Below are 15,292 nucleotides of genomic sequence, written 5' to 3'. Positions count from 1 at the left end.
GTCCTAGGGCTGTTTTATGATTATCCAGAATCCTAAGAGGATTCCTTTGAAGGATACCTACTGACACTATCAATTAAACAGCCCAACAGATCACTATGTTTTGTTTTTCCCCATTTTACTATCCAGATAATGCTAACATTACTGGGAACTTACTGGTGTTTCACTGCACAAGTCAAACAGAGACTGATAAGTGCCATTGATTCTACTACAAATTTCAAATTTCCATTTTTTATGGCATACTTTTTTTGGTAAACATAAAATGGTATATCAAATGTCTTGCTCTTAATAAAAACTTTATTCTTGTGGTGCAATTACCTCCATATTGCTGCTTTTATAATTTGCCACTATACTACAATTGGGGGCTAAGATAAATAAATCTCACATTCCTCCCTTAGTCTCCTGATCTCGTCAAATGATGTTTGCTGGTCTGAGCTAGGCAGAACAAGAGCAGTAAATGTATTTAATTTCCTCTGGCACAGGCTTGGGTCTGAACTATGCACTGTGTGAACATGAAAGGTTGTCTCAAATGTTACAAATTATGTTTTTGATTTTACAGTTTGCTTCAATCAGTAGCCAAATAAGAGGCATGCAGTATGATTGACTGCTGTATCTCCTAAGTCAAGTGTCTACTCTCTTTTTCTTCACTATTTACTTGTTGAAGAAACCATGTCCGGTGTTCAGTAGGGTTTCTGATTTTGATGATGACATCTATATGATGTTTAAATGTTGTTCGGTTTTTGTAGTTCCTATAAATTGCTAATTAGGTCTAGAGGCTTAACCACATGCAGTATTTTTAAGGAAGAGGTAGGAAAACTCCTTCACAGTGGTATTTTGATCTTCTGTCAGGAGGTTTTCTTTCTGAGATACTAGCAACTGTTGGTGATGAATGCCTAGATCCATTAATTTATGAGGGCTTACAAAATGGTGATATTCTTTTCTATTATTCTTCCTTAACTTACTAGCTGAAATACTTTTATAAAGAGATATTCCCTCTAATATACTGTTTGGTTACCCATTAATACAGTTAAAAGCATGGCAAATACTTTATTCTTTCCCTTTATTAACCAACTTCGTTCACCAGAATACTCCAATGGTGACTAATTAGCTTTTTAAAGTCTCAATATGAACTCATGAATTTAAATATTGGATATATTTCAAATGAAATTCTTTTTCTGCGTCAGTTAAGATGATTAATCATTTAATCTCCTTTTGTTAATACACTGAATTATATAAATTGATCTTTAATGGTAAACCAACAATGTATTTTTAGCAGAAACCCAATCTGGTCAGGAGTAACTTAGAAAAATATATTGCTTGATTTAGATTGCAAATATTTCATTTAGGACATCTGTATCTGTATTCATAAGTAAAACTGGCCCATACTTGTCTCACACTGGCATTAAGTTTTGGAATCAAAGTTATGCAATCCTCAAACTGAGTTGGGGAGTATTTACTTGTTTTTCTATTCCTTGGGAGAAACTGTAGAAGAGGAATTACTGTTCCTTGGGTGTTTGGTAAAAATTGTTGTAAAAATGCCAGGGCCCACTGCTCATTTGCTTACTTGCTTACTAAAATGTTTTAAATTGAAAATTACACACACATATACACAGCAAAATTCATTACAGCTTAATTATTTCTCACAACAGCAGTTTCACTCTTCCATCCATCTCCTCAGCCTAACCCTAAGTTTTGTAAGAGATCTGATGAGTCAGTGCCAACAACAGATATATTAAAATAACTTCCCCCTACTGACAGGAAGAAACTTAAAAGGTCTGAAAGATACTATTATAAATTCTACTCAGCAGGCAAAGCAATTGTAGTTTTTAACGTACTAGGCCTAATTATCCTAAGCAAGATTATTTTTTTTAAGTTTTTAAGTAATTTCTACATATATGGTGGAGCTCAAACCGACGACCCTGAGATCAAGAGTTACATGCTCCACTGAGCCCTCCCGGTGCCCCTAACCAAGATTTTTATAGAGAGCTGGCAAGATTTTAATTCAAACTACCAATGCCCTCTCTGAGGAACTATAAGATGGTTAGAAAATATAATCCAAAAAAATCACCTTTCCATCTTCTGCAAACTTCTTTAAAAAAAATTTTTTTTAATGTTTATTTATTTTTGAGAGAGAGACACACACACACAGAGTGTGAGTAGGGGAGGGTCAGAGAGAGAGGGAGACACAGAATCCGAAGCAGGCTCCAGGCTCTGGGCTGTCAGCACAGAGCCCGACGCAGGGCTCGAACCCACACACTGTGAGATGGTGACCCAAGCCGAAGTCAGCTGCTTAACCGACTGAGCCACTCAGGCACCCCAACTTCTTCTTTTTTTAAAATAAACCAGGCTTTGAGGGATTTTGAGGCTGTAGCTTAAACAAAGATACTCAAAGGGGCACCTGGCTGGCTTAATCAGTAAAGCATGTGACTCCTGATCTCAGAGTCGTAAGTTCAAGCCTCACATTAGGTGTAGAGGGAAAGGAAAGGAAAGGAAAGGAAAGGAAAAAAAGAAAACAAAGAAACTAACTCAGGATGGGGCACACAAGATGTAGTTATTAAGAGCATGAGAAGGAAGAACATAATCTCATCTAATGAACCTCGGAGGGAGAACCCAGGGTAGCACGATGAACTCACCTGAGAATCTAGCCAAAAGACTCTGGACACATTCCCAGGTTTGTTTAAAAGTGAATGCAAATGTAGGTTGCCAAACGAGAGTAATGTCTGTAGTAGTCTCTTAGCAGATATTAGGGTTTTCAGCTAATAATACTAAGAGAAGTCTTTTTCACAATCATACTATTTCTTTTTGCCCACAATTTGTTTACTATCTTTTACTTAAAGTGCTTCATTGGAAACAAAATCCAGCTTGCACTGGAATGATACCAACTCCCCTCACTGTCCACTTCATTAGCTAAGTCCTTCCCTACCTCTATTACATACATGTTCCTGGCCAGAAGATAAACTACCCTCAAACTCCTCCACCTGTCGGCACGTATCAGAGACAGAATTGTTTTAATAATTTAGGGGGAAAATTTACTTTTCATGGTCTGCCTAAATATTTCAATGAAATCTTAACCATTCCTGATCCAAATATGAAATTTTTGTACAGAGAAGAATAATTTTGAACAGTCTAAATAAACTATCCAATATAAAAGTCTAAAAAAAAAAGAGAATAGTGACAACCCAATATCACAAGGCTAGGACCCTTGTGATCAGATTTCTAGCTATATGTTTATGTCAAACCATTTACCTAAAAAATATTTATGGAGTGCTTAGGGTGTCAGTTACTCTTCCCGCACATAAACTCTCTCAAACAAATGAGAATTATCACCAGAAACTTAGGTTCTTAACAGAGGAAGATCAGAAAAGGAGTATCCCAGTTTCTTCAATACTCTGAACCTGTAATGAGCAAACAAGTCAAGTACTTTCCTTACTGTTAACTTTTTGATAGCTTATATTTTACATAGCTGCTCTGCACTATTCAAAGAGCTAAAAGTTCAGCAATGTAAAAATCAAAATAAGCCTCAAATCAAACCTCATGCACTGTTAGTGGGAATGTAAATTGGAGCAACCACTGAGTAAAACAGTATAGAGGTTCCTCAATATATTAAAGATAGCATTACCATATGATCAAACAATTCTATTACTGGGTATTTACCCAAGGAAAATGAATTTGAAAAGATATACTCACCCCTGTGTTTACTGCAACATTATTTATAAAAATTTTTTAATGTTCTTATTTATTTTTGAGACAGAGAGAGACAGAGCATGAGCAGGGGAGGGGCAGAGAGAGAGGACACAGAATCTGAAGTAGGCTCCAGGCTCGGAGCTGTCAGCACAGAGCCCGACGTGGGGCTCGAACTCACGGACTGTGAGATCATGACATGAGCTGAAGTCGGACGCTTAACTGACTGAGCCACCCAGGTGCCCCTATTGCAACATTATTTATAACAGCCAAACTACAGAAGCAACCCAAGTTTCTACTGATAAGTGAATGGATGAGGATATGCTATACATATATAATGGAATAGTCAGCCATAAAAAAGAATGAGATCTTGCCATGTGCAACAACATGGGTGGACCTACAGGACGTTAGGCTAAGTAAAATCAGGCAAAGAAAAACAAATATCACATGATTTCACTTACAAGTTGTATATAAAAAGAAAACAAACAAAAGACCTTTAAAAACAAAGAACAAATGTTGACACAGAGGAGGTGGGTGGGGGTATGGGTGAGATAAAGGGGATTAATAGCATAAAGTATACAGAAGCAGAATCACTACGTTGTACAGCTGAAACTAATGTAACATTGCATATCAACTATATTCAAATTTTAAAAAGATTTAAAATTCTTTTGACATTTAAAAAGATTTATTTATTTTGAGAGAGAATGCAAATGTGAGGCAGGAGGTGGGGCAGAGAGAAAAGGGGACAGAGAATCCAAAATGGATTCTGTGCTAAAAGCAGACAGCCCGACAGAAGGCTTGAACTCACGAACCGTGAGATCATGGCCTGACCTGAAGTTGGACACTTAACTGACTGAGCTACCCAGGTGCCTCTAAATTCAATAGGAAAAAAAAAAAAAAAAAGAGACTGATACAAACTTCCAGTTATAAAACAAGTAAGTCATGGATATCAGTAGTATAGCATAGGAAATATAGTCAATAATACTGTAATAACATTGTATGGTGACAGATGGTGACTACACTTATGGTGGCAAGTACTGAGCAATGTATAGCATTGTCCAACCAATACGGTATACGCCTGAAATTAATGTAACACTGTATGTTAATTATACTTCAATAAAAACAAAACAAAAAACAAACAAAAATTCTAACAACAAAAAGTAAGCCTCAAATCAAAAGACACACACATATACAAAACGGCTGTCAGTGTATTTAAAAAGCACTTAACCTCATTCATAATTAAAGAAGTACAAATAAAAACTAGACATGCCATCTTCATCTAGGGAAAAAAAAAATTTTTAAGATTGGTTATCTACTTTTTATGATAGGGAGCCCAAGTATGCTTCCACACTCCTAACTGGTAGAAGTCTAAGTTGATGTATCCTTTTGAAGACAGGTATTCCTTTTGATCAAAGAATTCTACTGTTAGGAATTTTTCTTTCAAATATACTGGCAATGAGATTGCAAGAGTATATGTACAAGATGTTCACTGTAACATAATTTTTAACAGTAAAACACCTGGGAATAAATGGTCCAGAATAGGGAACTGGCTGTGTAAAATTAAAGTACAGGAATACAATGGAATACTATTCTAAAACAGAGGAATAAGGCAAATCTTTATGTACTGAAATGTCACAAGGTAAAATGTTAAGTCAAAGAAAGGAAGTCATAGTCTGTAGAGTATAATTCCATGGAGAAAAAAGGAAAAAAGATAGTCATAGATGGTAAGAAAATGTGTAATTAAAAATTTCTAAAGAATTTCCAAGAATAAGTACCTCAGGGGATAGAGGTAAGGTGGCGAGGAGAAGAGATAATTTAGAACACTACTTTCTGTACAGATACTCTTTATTGTCTGAATCCTCACCAGAGTAGGTTTCCTTTCTTTATTTTAATTTTTTATCAGTCTTGTGATGCTGTGAAATACCTATTAAATTACAAGCTTACTGAAATTTAAATATGTGATAACTAGAAGAAATAAATTTATTTCCAAAACTTATTTAATAGATAAAGAACTGGAACATCAACTTCTACAGCTTAAGGTCATGCTGTTTATGAAGTACTTTCGGCAATTAAAATGAGGGCGATTAAAGACCAAGAAAAATAATAAAAAGGGCAAAGTAGCTGCAAAGCCCAAGCTTATAGAATATTATAGTTATCTTCTTGACAAAATTATCTTGGAAAAAAGATCTAATTTTTACCGATTAAAAAAAAAATTTTTGTTTTTAATGTTTGTTTATTTTTGAGAGAAAGAGACAGAGTGTGAGTGGAGGAGGGTAGAGAGAGAAGGAGACACAGAATCCGAAGCAGGCTCCAGGCTCTGATCTGTCAGCACAGAGCCTGATGTGGGGCTTGAACTCACAAACTGTGAGATCATGACCTGAGACGCAGTCAGACGCTTAACCGACTGAGCCACCCAGGTGCCCCTACAGATTTCTTTTTTTTTTTTTTAAAGGATTTTTTTTTTTTAATTTTTTTTTTCAACGTTTTTTATTTATTTTTGGGACAGAGAGAGACAGAAAGAGACAGAGCATGAACGGGGGAGGGGCAGAGAGAGAGAGAGACACAGAATCGGAAACAGGCTCCAGGCTCTGAGCCATCAGCCCAGAGCCTGACGCGGGGCTCGAACTCACGGACCGCGAGATCGTGACCTGGCTGAAGTCGGACGCTTAACCGACTGCGCCACCCAGGCGCCCCTCTTTTTTTTTTTTTAACACAGAACCATGTAAATTATTTTTATATGTGAGTACATTGAGGCTCAACAATCAATTGTACAAGTAGTTTCCTAAAACTTATCAAGTTAGGACCAGAAATACCAGGAAAAAATGTCGAGAAGTGAAAAGCAGAAGAGGGGATAGAAAATAGAATTAGAAATGGGAGTAATGTCTGTTAGTATAAGCAAGAAAAGGGTGACTGTAGAGAAAGTCAATCCCATAGTAATACTATACCTAACAGCTGGCTGTGTTCCCCTGTGATGGAGTTCTGACTCGGGTCTGAAAAACAAACAATTGAAAAGAAAAGAAAAAAATGAATGACCAAAACAAATAATTTCTTAAAAATCAGCAACAAAAGTCAACCAAGGAAATAAGCAAAAAAAACCCCAAAAACCAAAAACCAAAAGTTTTTTAGTGATCAAAATACATTAATGAATGGATAATAAAAACAGAATAAACTATTTTAAAAAATAATCACACAGCTTCTTTGAAAAGTTAACTAACAGAATTACCATGAGACCCAGCAATTCCACTCTTAGGCATATACTCAAAAGAACTTAAAACAGGGACTCAAACAGATATTTATATGACAACGTGTATAGGAGCATTGTTTACATTAGTCAAAGTGGAAACAACCCAGTGTCCTTCAACAGATAAATGGATAAACAAAAATGTGGTATATCATACAATGGGATATTATTCAGCCCTAAAGAGGAAACGAAATTCGGATACGTGCTATAACATGGACAAACCTTGAAAATATGCTAAGGGAAATGAGCTAAAAGCAGAAGGACAAATATTGTATAATTCCATTTAAAAAGAAATAACCAGAAAAAAGTAAACTAACAAAACAATCACATAAATTTGACGAAGCAAAAATAGTTCCGTAAAGTAGAAGGATGATTCAGGGCTTACGACATGGGCTACATTTTCTCTTTAATGACAAAGGAACATAATGGCCATAGCAGCTCAAAGTCAAGACATAAGTAAAGCACTCATTACTAGATATGTCCTGATTCGACTTCATGATAAAATAACTAAACAGGCTTTTAGAAATATGTTTCTTCAGTAATCTATAATAAAACTAGTGGCAATAAGCCAAGTTCCTAATGCAAGAGGTATTGACAATCACCATTTAACAACTAACCACTTGCTTATTTTAAAGGCTTGAAAAGCATTAAGGGCTAAATATGGAAGACTTTGAGCTCCAGTTTCCTCAAAGATTAAGTGTCTTGAGATATGAGGATTATATCTGGCTTCCCTGTGTCTGGGAAACAGAAATAATTTTAGATGAGGGTGTCTGTGAATTATGGGGGGAAAGTTAGTATTTTCTCCAAGTATGATGTCAGCAACAAACTACATAAAAGTACCTGTGATTTTTGTTAACGATAAATATCTGGTATTTTCATATCACATTATAATTGTTGCATGCATTTCATAATATGATTTAGGTGCAATACTACTTTGAAATTATGGTAGTTATTAAATGGCTTCTAGATCTTTTTCGATGCATTGATAAAAAAGCACTTATATTAGATCATGAATTTAATATTTTGATAATTGTATTTCAATATAATAGGGTTCTTTAAAAAAAAAAATCTATTCTTGAGAAAGGGAGAGAATGTATGTGTGAATGGGGGAAGGGCAGGGAGAGAGGGGGGTAGAAAGAATCCCAAGCAGGCTCCGCACTGTCAGTGCAGAGCCCGATGTGGGGCTCAAACTCCTGAACTGTGATATCATGACCTGAGATGAAATCAAAAGGCAGATGCTCAACCAACTGAACCACCCAGGGGTCCCTAACAGGGTTCTTTTTAATGCTATACCTATATATTTATATGTGTGTATAATCCTTTACACATTAAAAAAGGTTACTCTGAAAAGGAATTTGTAGACTTCAGACTGCCAAAAAGGTCCCAGATACAAAAAAGATTTAGAATTACTGTTTTAAACAAAATTCAAATAATATTTTCAATGGTGCTCATAAATGTTTTTTACATATAATTAAATATAACACTTTAAGCATCCCAGACAGAAAGAACCACTCAGACTCCTTAACAAATTCTGGTCTGACGAACAGCACATACTCTGATCGAGGAGGAAAGAAACCTGATTGATACAACTGAAGTTTCAAATGCTATACGAAAATTTTAAAATATATTTTTAGATTTTCTTCCTTAATTTGGTTTTGAAAAAGAGATATTCTCAGATATTTTCCCCAACATACCATCAAGTGGGTTGTCAAGTTTTTAAATTTAAACTCATCTTATTTCCCATATATATAAACAATATGGGTTTGCACATGAGACAAAGCAGGAATAACAGTTCTATAGTACATTGGTGTATTAGATTGATCCTGTTTCTCCCTCTCTCATACATGCACACATAACACACACACATATAACTGATAAATTAGGCCCTGTCAATACAGAGAAGCAGGTGTATAGGTAGCCAAGAAAGAAGAACAGAGAAAGAATCACAGAATTTTAGAACCAGAAGAACTATGGTCATCATCTAGATCTATTCTAGTGATTCCAAAGGAAAAGTTGGAGAGGAGCTATCAGCATCATTTATTTTTCTCCTTAAAACCATACCAACAACCCTTCTCAAGATTCTGATTCCCAGGGGTGCCTGGGTTGGCTCAGTCAATTAAGCCTCTGACTTCAACTCAGGTGATGATCTCATGGTTTATGGGTTCAAGCCCTGCAGGGGGCTCTGTGCTGACAGCTCAGAGCCTGGGGCCTGCCTTGGATCCTCTGTCTCCCTCTCTCTCTCTGCCCGTCCCCTGCTTTCTCTTTCTCTTTCTCTCTCTCTCTCTCTCTCTCCCCCCTAAAAACACACATTAAAAAATAAATAATAAAAAACAAAATCACCAAAAACTATTTATTTAATTTATTTAATTATTTTTTTCAGTGTTTATTTATTTTCCACAGAGAAAAAGACAGTGTGAGCCGGGGAGGGTCAGAGAGGGAGATACAGAATCCAAAGCATGCTCCAGGTTCTGAGCAGTCAGCACACAGCCTGATGTGGGGCTCGAACTCACAAACTGTGAGATCATGACCTGAGCTGAAGTTGGACGCCCAACCAACTGAGCCACCCAGGTGCCCCAAAAGAGTATTTAAAAAAAAAAAAAGATTCTGATTCCCAGATGCTGTCATTAATGGGAATGCCTTTTATGTATGCCAGGATGGAGCAAAGGTGAGAACCTCTTAATACTTATAGTCAAGAAGATGAATGGTTGGTTAGTAAGTGGCCAAAGACATGGCACACTATTGCCAAAAGAGAAAGCTCACAGAGACAGTCTTGATCTTTTGGGAACTTAGGTTCATGCTTCTTGATACTCCGTAATTCTAACTTTTTTTGTCCGAAAATGAAGCATAATAGCCTAAAACAAGTAATTTGGAATTGCCAGGGAATCTATGAATAGAAGAACAACTCAGATAACTCAGGCAGAATAGGTATGATTTTAGATGGGGGAAACAAATGATTTTCTTCTTAAACATTACCTCCTTCTATACTATCTACTTCCTTGCCTTCTGAGCTGTGCACACATGCCGTATGTACGCTTTCTAGTGAAGCCAGGACTCTTCCTTTGAACACCCTCTTGTATTTGAGATGAATAGAAATAAGTGTTTTGTTTAGTTCTTTATTCAACTTAGATTTTTGTTTTTAATTTTTTATAATTGAAGGAATGCAGGGCAACCTTTACTTGATACTTACTTGGTAATTTGAAGACTAACCTCCAAGAACCTGCAAATACTTCACTGATACATGTAAAACTTGAAACAAGGGCAAATCTACGAGTAAACAGGTTCATGAACCTACTAGAATGAAACTAGCCATGCATGTAAAAATCAGAACTAGTAAATGGTTTTAAGTTGAGGGGTGTTTCTGAGTGTGCAATCCAAATTGTGTAATCAATCTGGTAACACTGCTCTGAGATATGTCTAGGCATCCTTCTATTGTCTTATGTCTGAACTCTCCCATTTAATATTTTTCCTGCCTACGTCTGGTGAGGGCACACCTAAGTCTGCCGAAGAATGGGAGTTGTCCTATACGTTACTCAAAATGACATTTATTTTAAAACTGAATTACTTCCTGCAATAGAAACAACTTGCCAATAATGTAACTATTTTTACATTTGATGGCCTTCATAAACTAAGCTATTCATAGGTTATAACTCAAAAGGTTATACACATTATACTCAAAAGCCTATGATACTCTACCAGTCAAAATGGCAGTTGAAATAGAAACATGTACCTTTTCACAAGTAAATGCAATCAGAAAAATGACCTCAAAGTATTTCCTTGTAACAGTAATGATATAGTAGTTTTACAAATGGGCACTTGCTCAATAATTTTATCCTGGGTAAATGGTAAAGAGTGGAGATTTTATTTAGTTTCTTACCATATGCCTTAAAGAATAGAGAGAAAAATGATTGTGGGTGGTACTCGCTTGCAAAACTGCCTCTGTAAATAGTTTTTCTGAAGAGCCTAATTATCTCCCTTGGTTTGCCCATAGCAATAGCCTTTAATCACTTCATCTACCATTCTTGGTAGAGAATTTGAAGCAAATAAAAGCTAGCCTGTATCTTGCATCTAAAACTCAGTGTAGGCTTTAGTCTTTACTAAAGATAGAATTAGTAATTTCATTAAAAAACACAATCAATAATGGGAACTGTTAGGCCTAATTATTTTAGAAAAGAAGTGGGCACGACCAAGTGAATACACATGAGGACAATTAGCTTATTATGCTACTGTCTATATTATCTAGACACACTTCAAAAACCTATTTCAGGATACAAAATATCTGAAAGCACCAGCCTTAACACATTCTTTAATTTTCTGGACTCCAACTTTCAAAAAACCAAAGTTTCTTAGCACCAAGAAAAACCATTTTGACTCAGTTAGGCAAAGCTGATTAAAAACGGAACACTTACTCTAACATTTCACACTTAGATTCTGCCTGTCTATATGGTTACTTATTGTGGTGGGGAACCCAAGGATGAAAACAAGTTGAAATAAGGTAAAATCTGAAGAAGCATATCCTCCTTATATACATTTTGAACTTACTGCAATGAGACCAGAGTGACATAGAAATATTTACATGTGATTAACTGGGCTTAAATAGATGGGTGAAAAACATAAAGCAATCTTGGTGAAATAATTTAGCTGTAAGGTGGAAATGTAAAGTAATGCATACAAAAGTTAATAAATTATTAGTTCTTTATGTTTCTAGTCTATCCAACAGTCAAAAGATCCTTACCTGAATTTTTATTATAATAAGAACATAATTTTAAGAAGATATTTAGAATATAGTTCTGCCAAAATAGATAATTTCTGCTAGGACTTACAGTTTTGTCCAAACTATCAGTCATGCAAGTGAACTGTGTCGACAGCTAGCCATGGAGAGAATAAGCTATGGTAGCAGGGAACCAAGGACTGTACTTCTTGTACTGTGTATATTTCTTAGTATATTAATACAGATTTGGTGACAAAATGATTGGGGGCAGGGATGGTAAATAACTTGGCAAATATATGTAACAGTCAAGTAGCTTCCTATAATGTTTAATTTCTCAGACGCTTCGATATGCTAATGACTGCCTACCTAATCTTCAAAAGAAGAATATTTGGCATACTTAAATACATCAGAAAACCAAAACTCATTTTTCATCAAACATCTTATGTAATTAGTTTTCTATTGTATACACTTTGGGAAACATTCAACCCATTCATATCAATATACTAAGGTTAAAAGATAACTCCCTGAATTATCATTCTCATTTATTCATTCATTCACTTAGCAATAGTTCTGTTAAAGCAGTATCCTTCAAATTTGCCCAGTCCAAAGAATCATCTGGAGTTATTTGCTAAAGTGGAGTTATTTGCTAAATTGGGTCACATAAGTAACCCTAATAACTTGATCTTATGGGAAAAACCTGAGATTCTGCATTTTTATGAAGTGCCAGATGACCATTACAAATCTTCATTCACTGATTTCAAGTATATGACTAATTAAGTCCTAGGCATGGTTCTACGTGCTGAAGATTAAGCAGTAAATAAGAAAGACAAATTTTCTGTTCTCAAGCAGACATGAGAAGATAAAGAACAAAAGAAAATAATAAAGATTATTTTCTTTATAACATTTATCAAAAGCCAAAGAGTAAATAGAGGACCACCTAGGTGGCTCAGTTGGTTGAGCATCCAACTCTTGATTTTGGCTCAGATCATGATCCCAGGGTTATGGAATCGAGCCCTGTGTTGGGCTCTGTGCTGAGCATGGAGCCTCCTTAAGATTCATTCATTCACTCTCCCTCTCTTTCTTCCCTGCTTGCGTATTCTCTCTCTAAAATAAAAATAAATAAAACAAAAGTGAATAGAGAGGCTATTTTGGATCGGCTGGACAGTAATGGCCTGAGGCCTCACTTTCTGAGGAGTTAACCTTTACGATGAGATCTACACGTAAAGGAGACAGACATGTGAGGATCTTGAAGAAGACTGACCAGGGCAGAGAAGCAGCCATGCAAACGCCCAAAGATGGGAATAAGCTTGGCATGTTTGCGAAACATTAATGTAGCTAAAGCACAATGAGTAAGAAAGTGGTTTAAAAAAAAAAAAAAGTCTTCAAACTAGGTAGCAGATACATGCCGGAGTATCGCAGACCGTGGTAAAGAGTGTAAATTTTACTCTAAAGTGAGGTGAAACAATGGGAAGGTTTTATTTATTTATTTATTTATTATTTTTTTTTTTAGTAAGACAGGGTTTTTTTAAATTTTTTTTTTAACGTTTTATTTATTTTTGAGACAGAGAGAGACAGAGCATGAGCAGGGGAGGGTGAGAGAGAGAGGGAGACACAGAATCTGAAACAGGCTCCAGGCTCTGAGCTGTCAGCACAGAGCCCGACGCGGGGCTCGAACTCACGGACTGCGAGATCATGACCTGAGCTGAAGTCGGACTCTTAACCGACTGAGCCACCCAGGCGCCCCATTGGGAAGGTTTTAAATAGCAGCAAGACAAGTCTGGTTAAATTAAAAGATGCAGGCTGCTGGTTGAAGAATGGATTGTGGAAGGAACAAGAGCAAAAATGGGGGAAGTAACTGGGAGTCTACTGCAGAAATCTTAGGAAGATATGGTAATGACTGTACTCAAGATGGTGAAATCCATGGTGAGAGAGTGATGTTATCTTCCAGAAGAACTCTTTAGTCTTTAGAGACAATGTCCATGTTACTCTAAATCTACAGTTCATCTTTTACTCAATAAAATTTTTTGAGCATCTTCTACATATGAAACATTATTCTAATTACTAGAAATGCAGTAGCAAAATCCCTGCCATCAAGAGCTTACATGATCAAAAAGCAACATATATGTCAAGAGTGAGGAGTTATAAAACAAACCAAAAAAGCAGAGTAAGAGAATGCAAAGGATCAGCAGGGGGGATGGTTTGTGTACTAGTTTAGATACTGAGTCTAAAAAGTATTTCATGGGGCACCTGGGTGGCTCAGTCGGTTAAGTGTCCGACTTTGGCTCAGATCATGATCTCATGGCTCATGAGTTTGAGCCCTGTGTGGGGCTCTGTGCTGACAGTGCAAGGGTCTGCTTGGGATTCTCTCTCTGCCCCACCCACTTGGTCTCTCTCTCAAAATAAATACACTTAAAAAAAAAAAAAACAAGAAAATTAAAAATGTATTTCAGGGGGCTCCTGGGTGGCTCAGTTGGTTGAGGATCCATCTCTTAATTTTGACTCAGGTCACGGTCTCACAGTTCATGAGGCTGAGTCCTCTGGTGGTGGACTCTGCACTGACAGTGTCAAGTTGGCTTGGGATTCTCTCCCCACCCCCCGCCCTTACTCATGCTCGCTCATGTGCACACTTTCTCTCAAATAAACATTAAAAAAAATAATAAAAAATTCACATTTGGCCAGCAACTTGAAGTGAGGCATCTAGGCATACACATATCTGTAGGAAGAACACTCCAGGCAGAGGAAATAGTGCAAAAACCCTGAAGCAGGTGATGTTAGCATGTTCAATGAACAGCAAGGTGGCAGGGTAAAAGTGATAGGACACGGGATAAGAGATGGACGTGTGTGGTGGAGAAGGAGGCATACATCACATGGGGCCTTGTAGGACACATTAAGGACTTTGGGTTTTACTTTGTGTGAGCTAGGAAACCATTGGGAGGTTTTGATTTATGCTTTAACACAATCACTCTAGCTGTTGTCTGGAGAACAGATTGCAGGAGGCAAGGGAGGAAGAGGAAATAGAAGGCTTTTGCAATGGTCCAAGAAAGATAATGGTAGCCTGGATCAGGTCAGAATTATCAGAGCTGCTGAGAAGTGGTCAGAGGCTGGGTATGTTTTAAAGGAAGGGTTCACAAGGTTAACATACTGATGGACTGGAGATGGTCGGGACTGGGGGCAGAGGGGAGAAAGGAGTCGAAGATTCTTCTAAGAGCAAGGAGACGAAAAGAGATGCCGTTTCCTGAGTTGTGGGAGACAGGGAGAAGAGCGATCTTGAGTGGAGTGGGTCAGGGGAGGCATACTGTGACAGCTGTGCAGCTATTCTGGAGCAAATAATAAGGCACAGTGAAAAGAGAACATAGGATCTGGAAGCAGATAAAGCTCAGGTGCAATCCTAGCTCTGTATACGCTATTCATGTAATTGCCAAAATGATTTAATACTCCTTAGCTGTAATTTACTATCTATGCAACAGGAATACTACACTACAGAAAATTACCGTGAGGACTACAGACTGTAGACGCTCATTAAATGGTAACTATTAAGAAAATTGAGCTGATGGGACTCCTGGGTGGCTCAGTTGGTTGAGTGTCCGACTCGTGATTTTGGCTCAGGTCATGATCCCAGGGTTGTGGGATCGAGCCCTGCATTGAGCTCTATGCTGGGCATGGAG

At 37.0% G+C, this 15,292-nt stretch overlaps 1 protein-coding gene across 4 annotated transcripts in view; it reads right to left on the bottom strand.

Moving 5' to 3' along the window:
* The window catches only part of SLC12A6 (solute carrier family 12 member 6), an 86,818-nt gene that overhangs the window by 32,470 nt on the left and 39,056 nt on the right, over positions 1-15,292 (bottom strand). For 3 of the 4 annotated variants that reach the window (XM_040492195.1, XM_040492192.1, XM_040492194.1), the window contains exon 2: positions 6,624-6,668. The exons of the other annotated variant lie outside the window; for it this stretch is intronic. In XM_040492195.1, the coding sequence (XP_040348129.1) occupies positions 6,624-6,668 (45 nt within the window). The remainder of the gene's footprint in view (positions 1-6,623; positions 6,669-15,292) is intronic. 4 annotated transcript variants of the gene reach the window in all.

This window comes from Herpailurus yagouaroundi, unplaced genomic scaffold (assembly GCF_014898765.1).
Source record: "Herpailurus yagouaroundi ecotype Mexico unplaced genomic scaffold, PumYag 184, whole genome shotgun sequence".
NCBI lineage: Eukaryota > Metazoa > Chordata > Mammalia > Carnivora > Felidae > Herpailurus > Herpailurus yagouaroundi.
The sequence above is the reverse complement of the archived record's forward strand: the minus strand, read 5'-3'. Positions and strand labels throughout refer to the sequence as shown.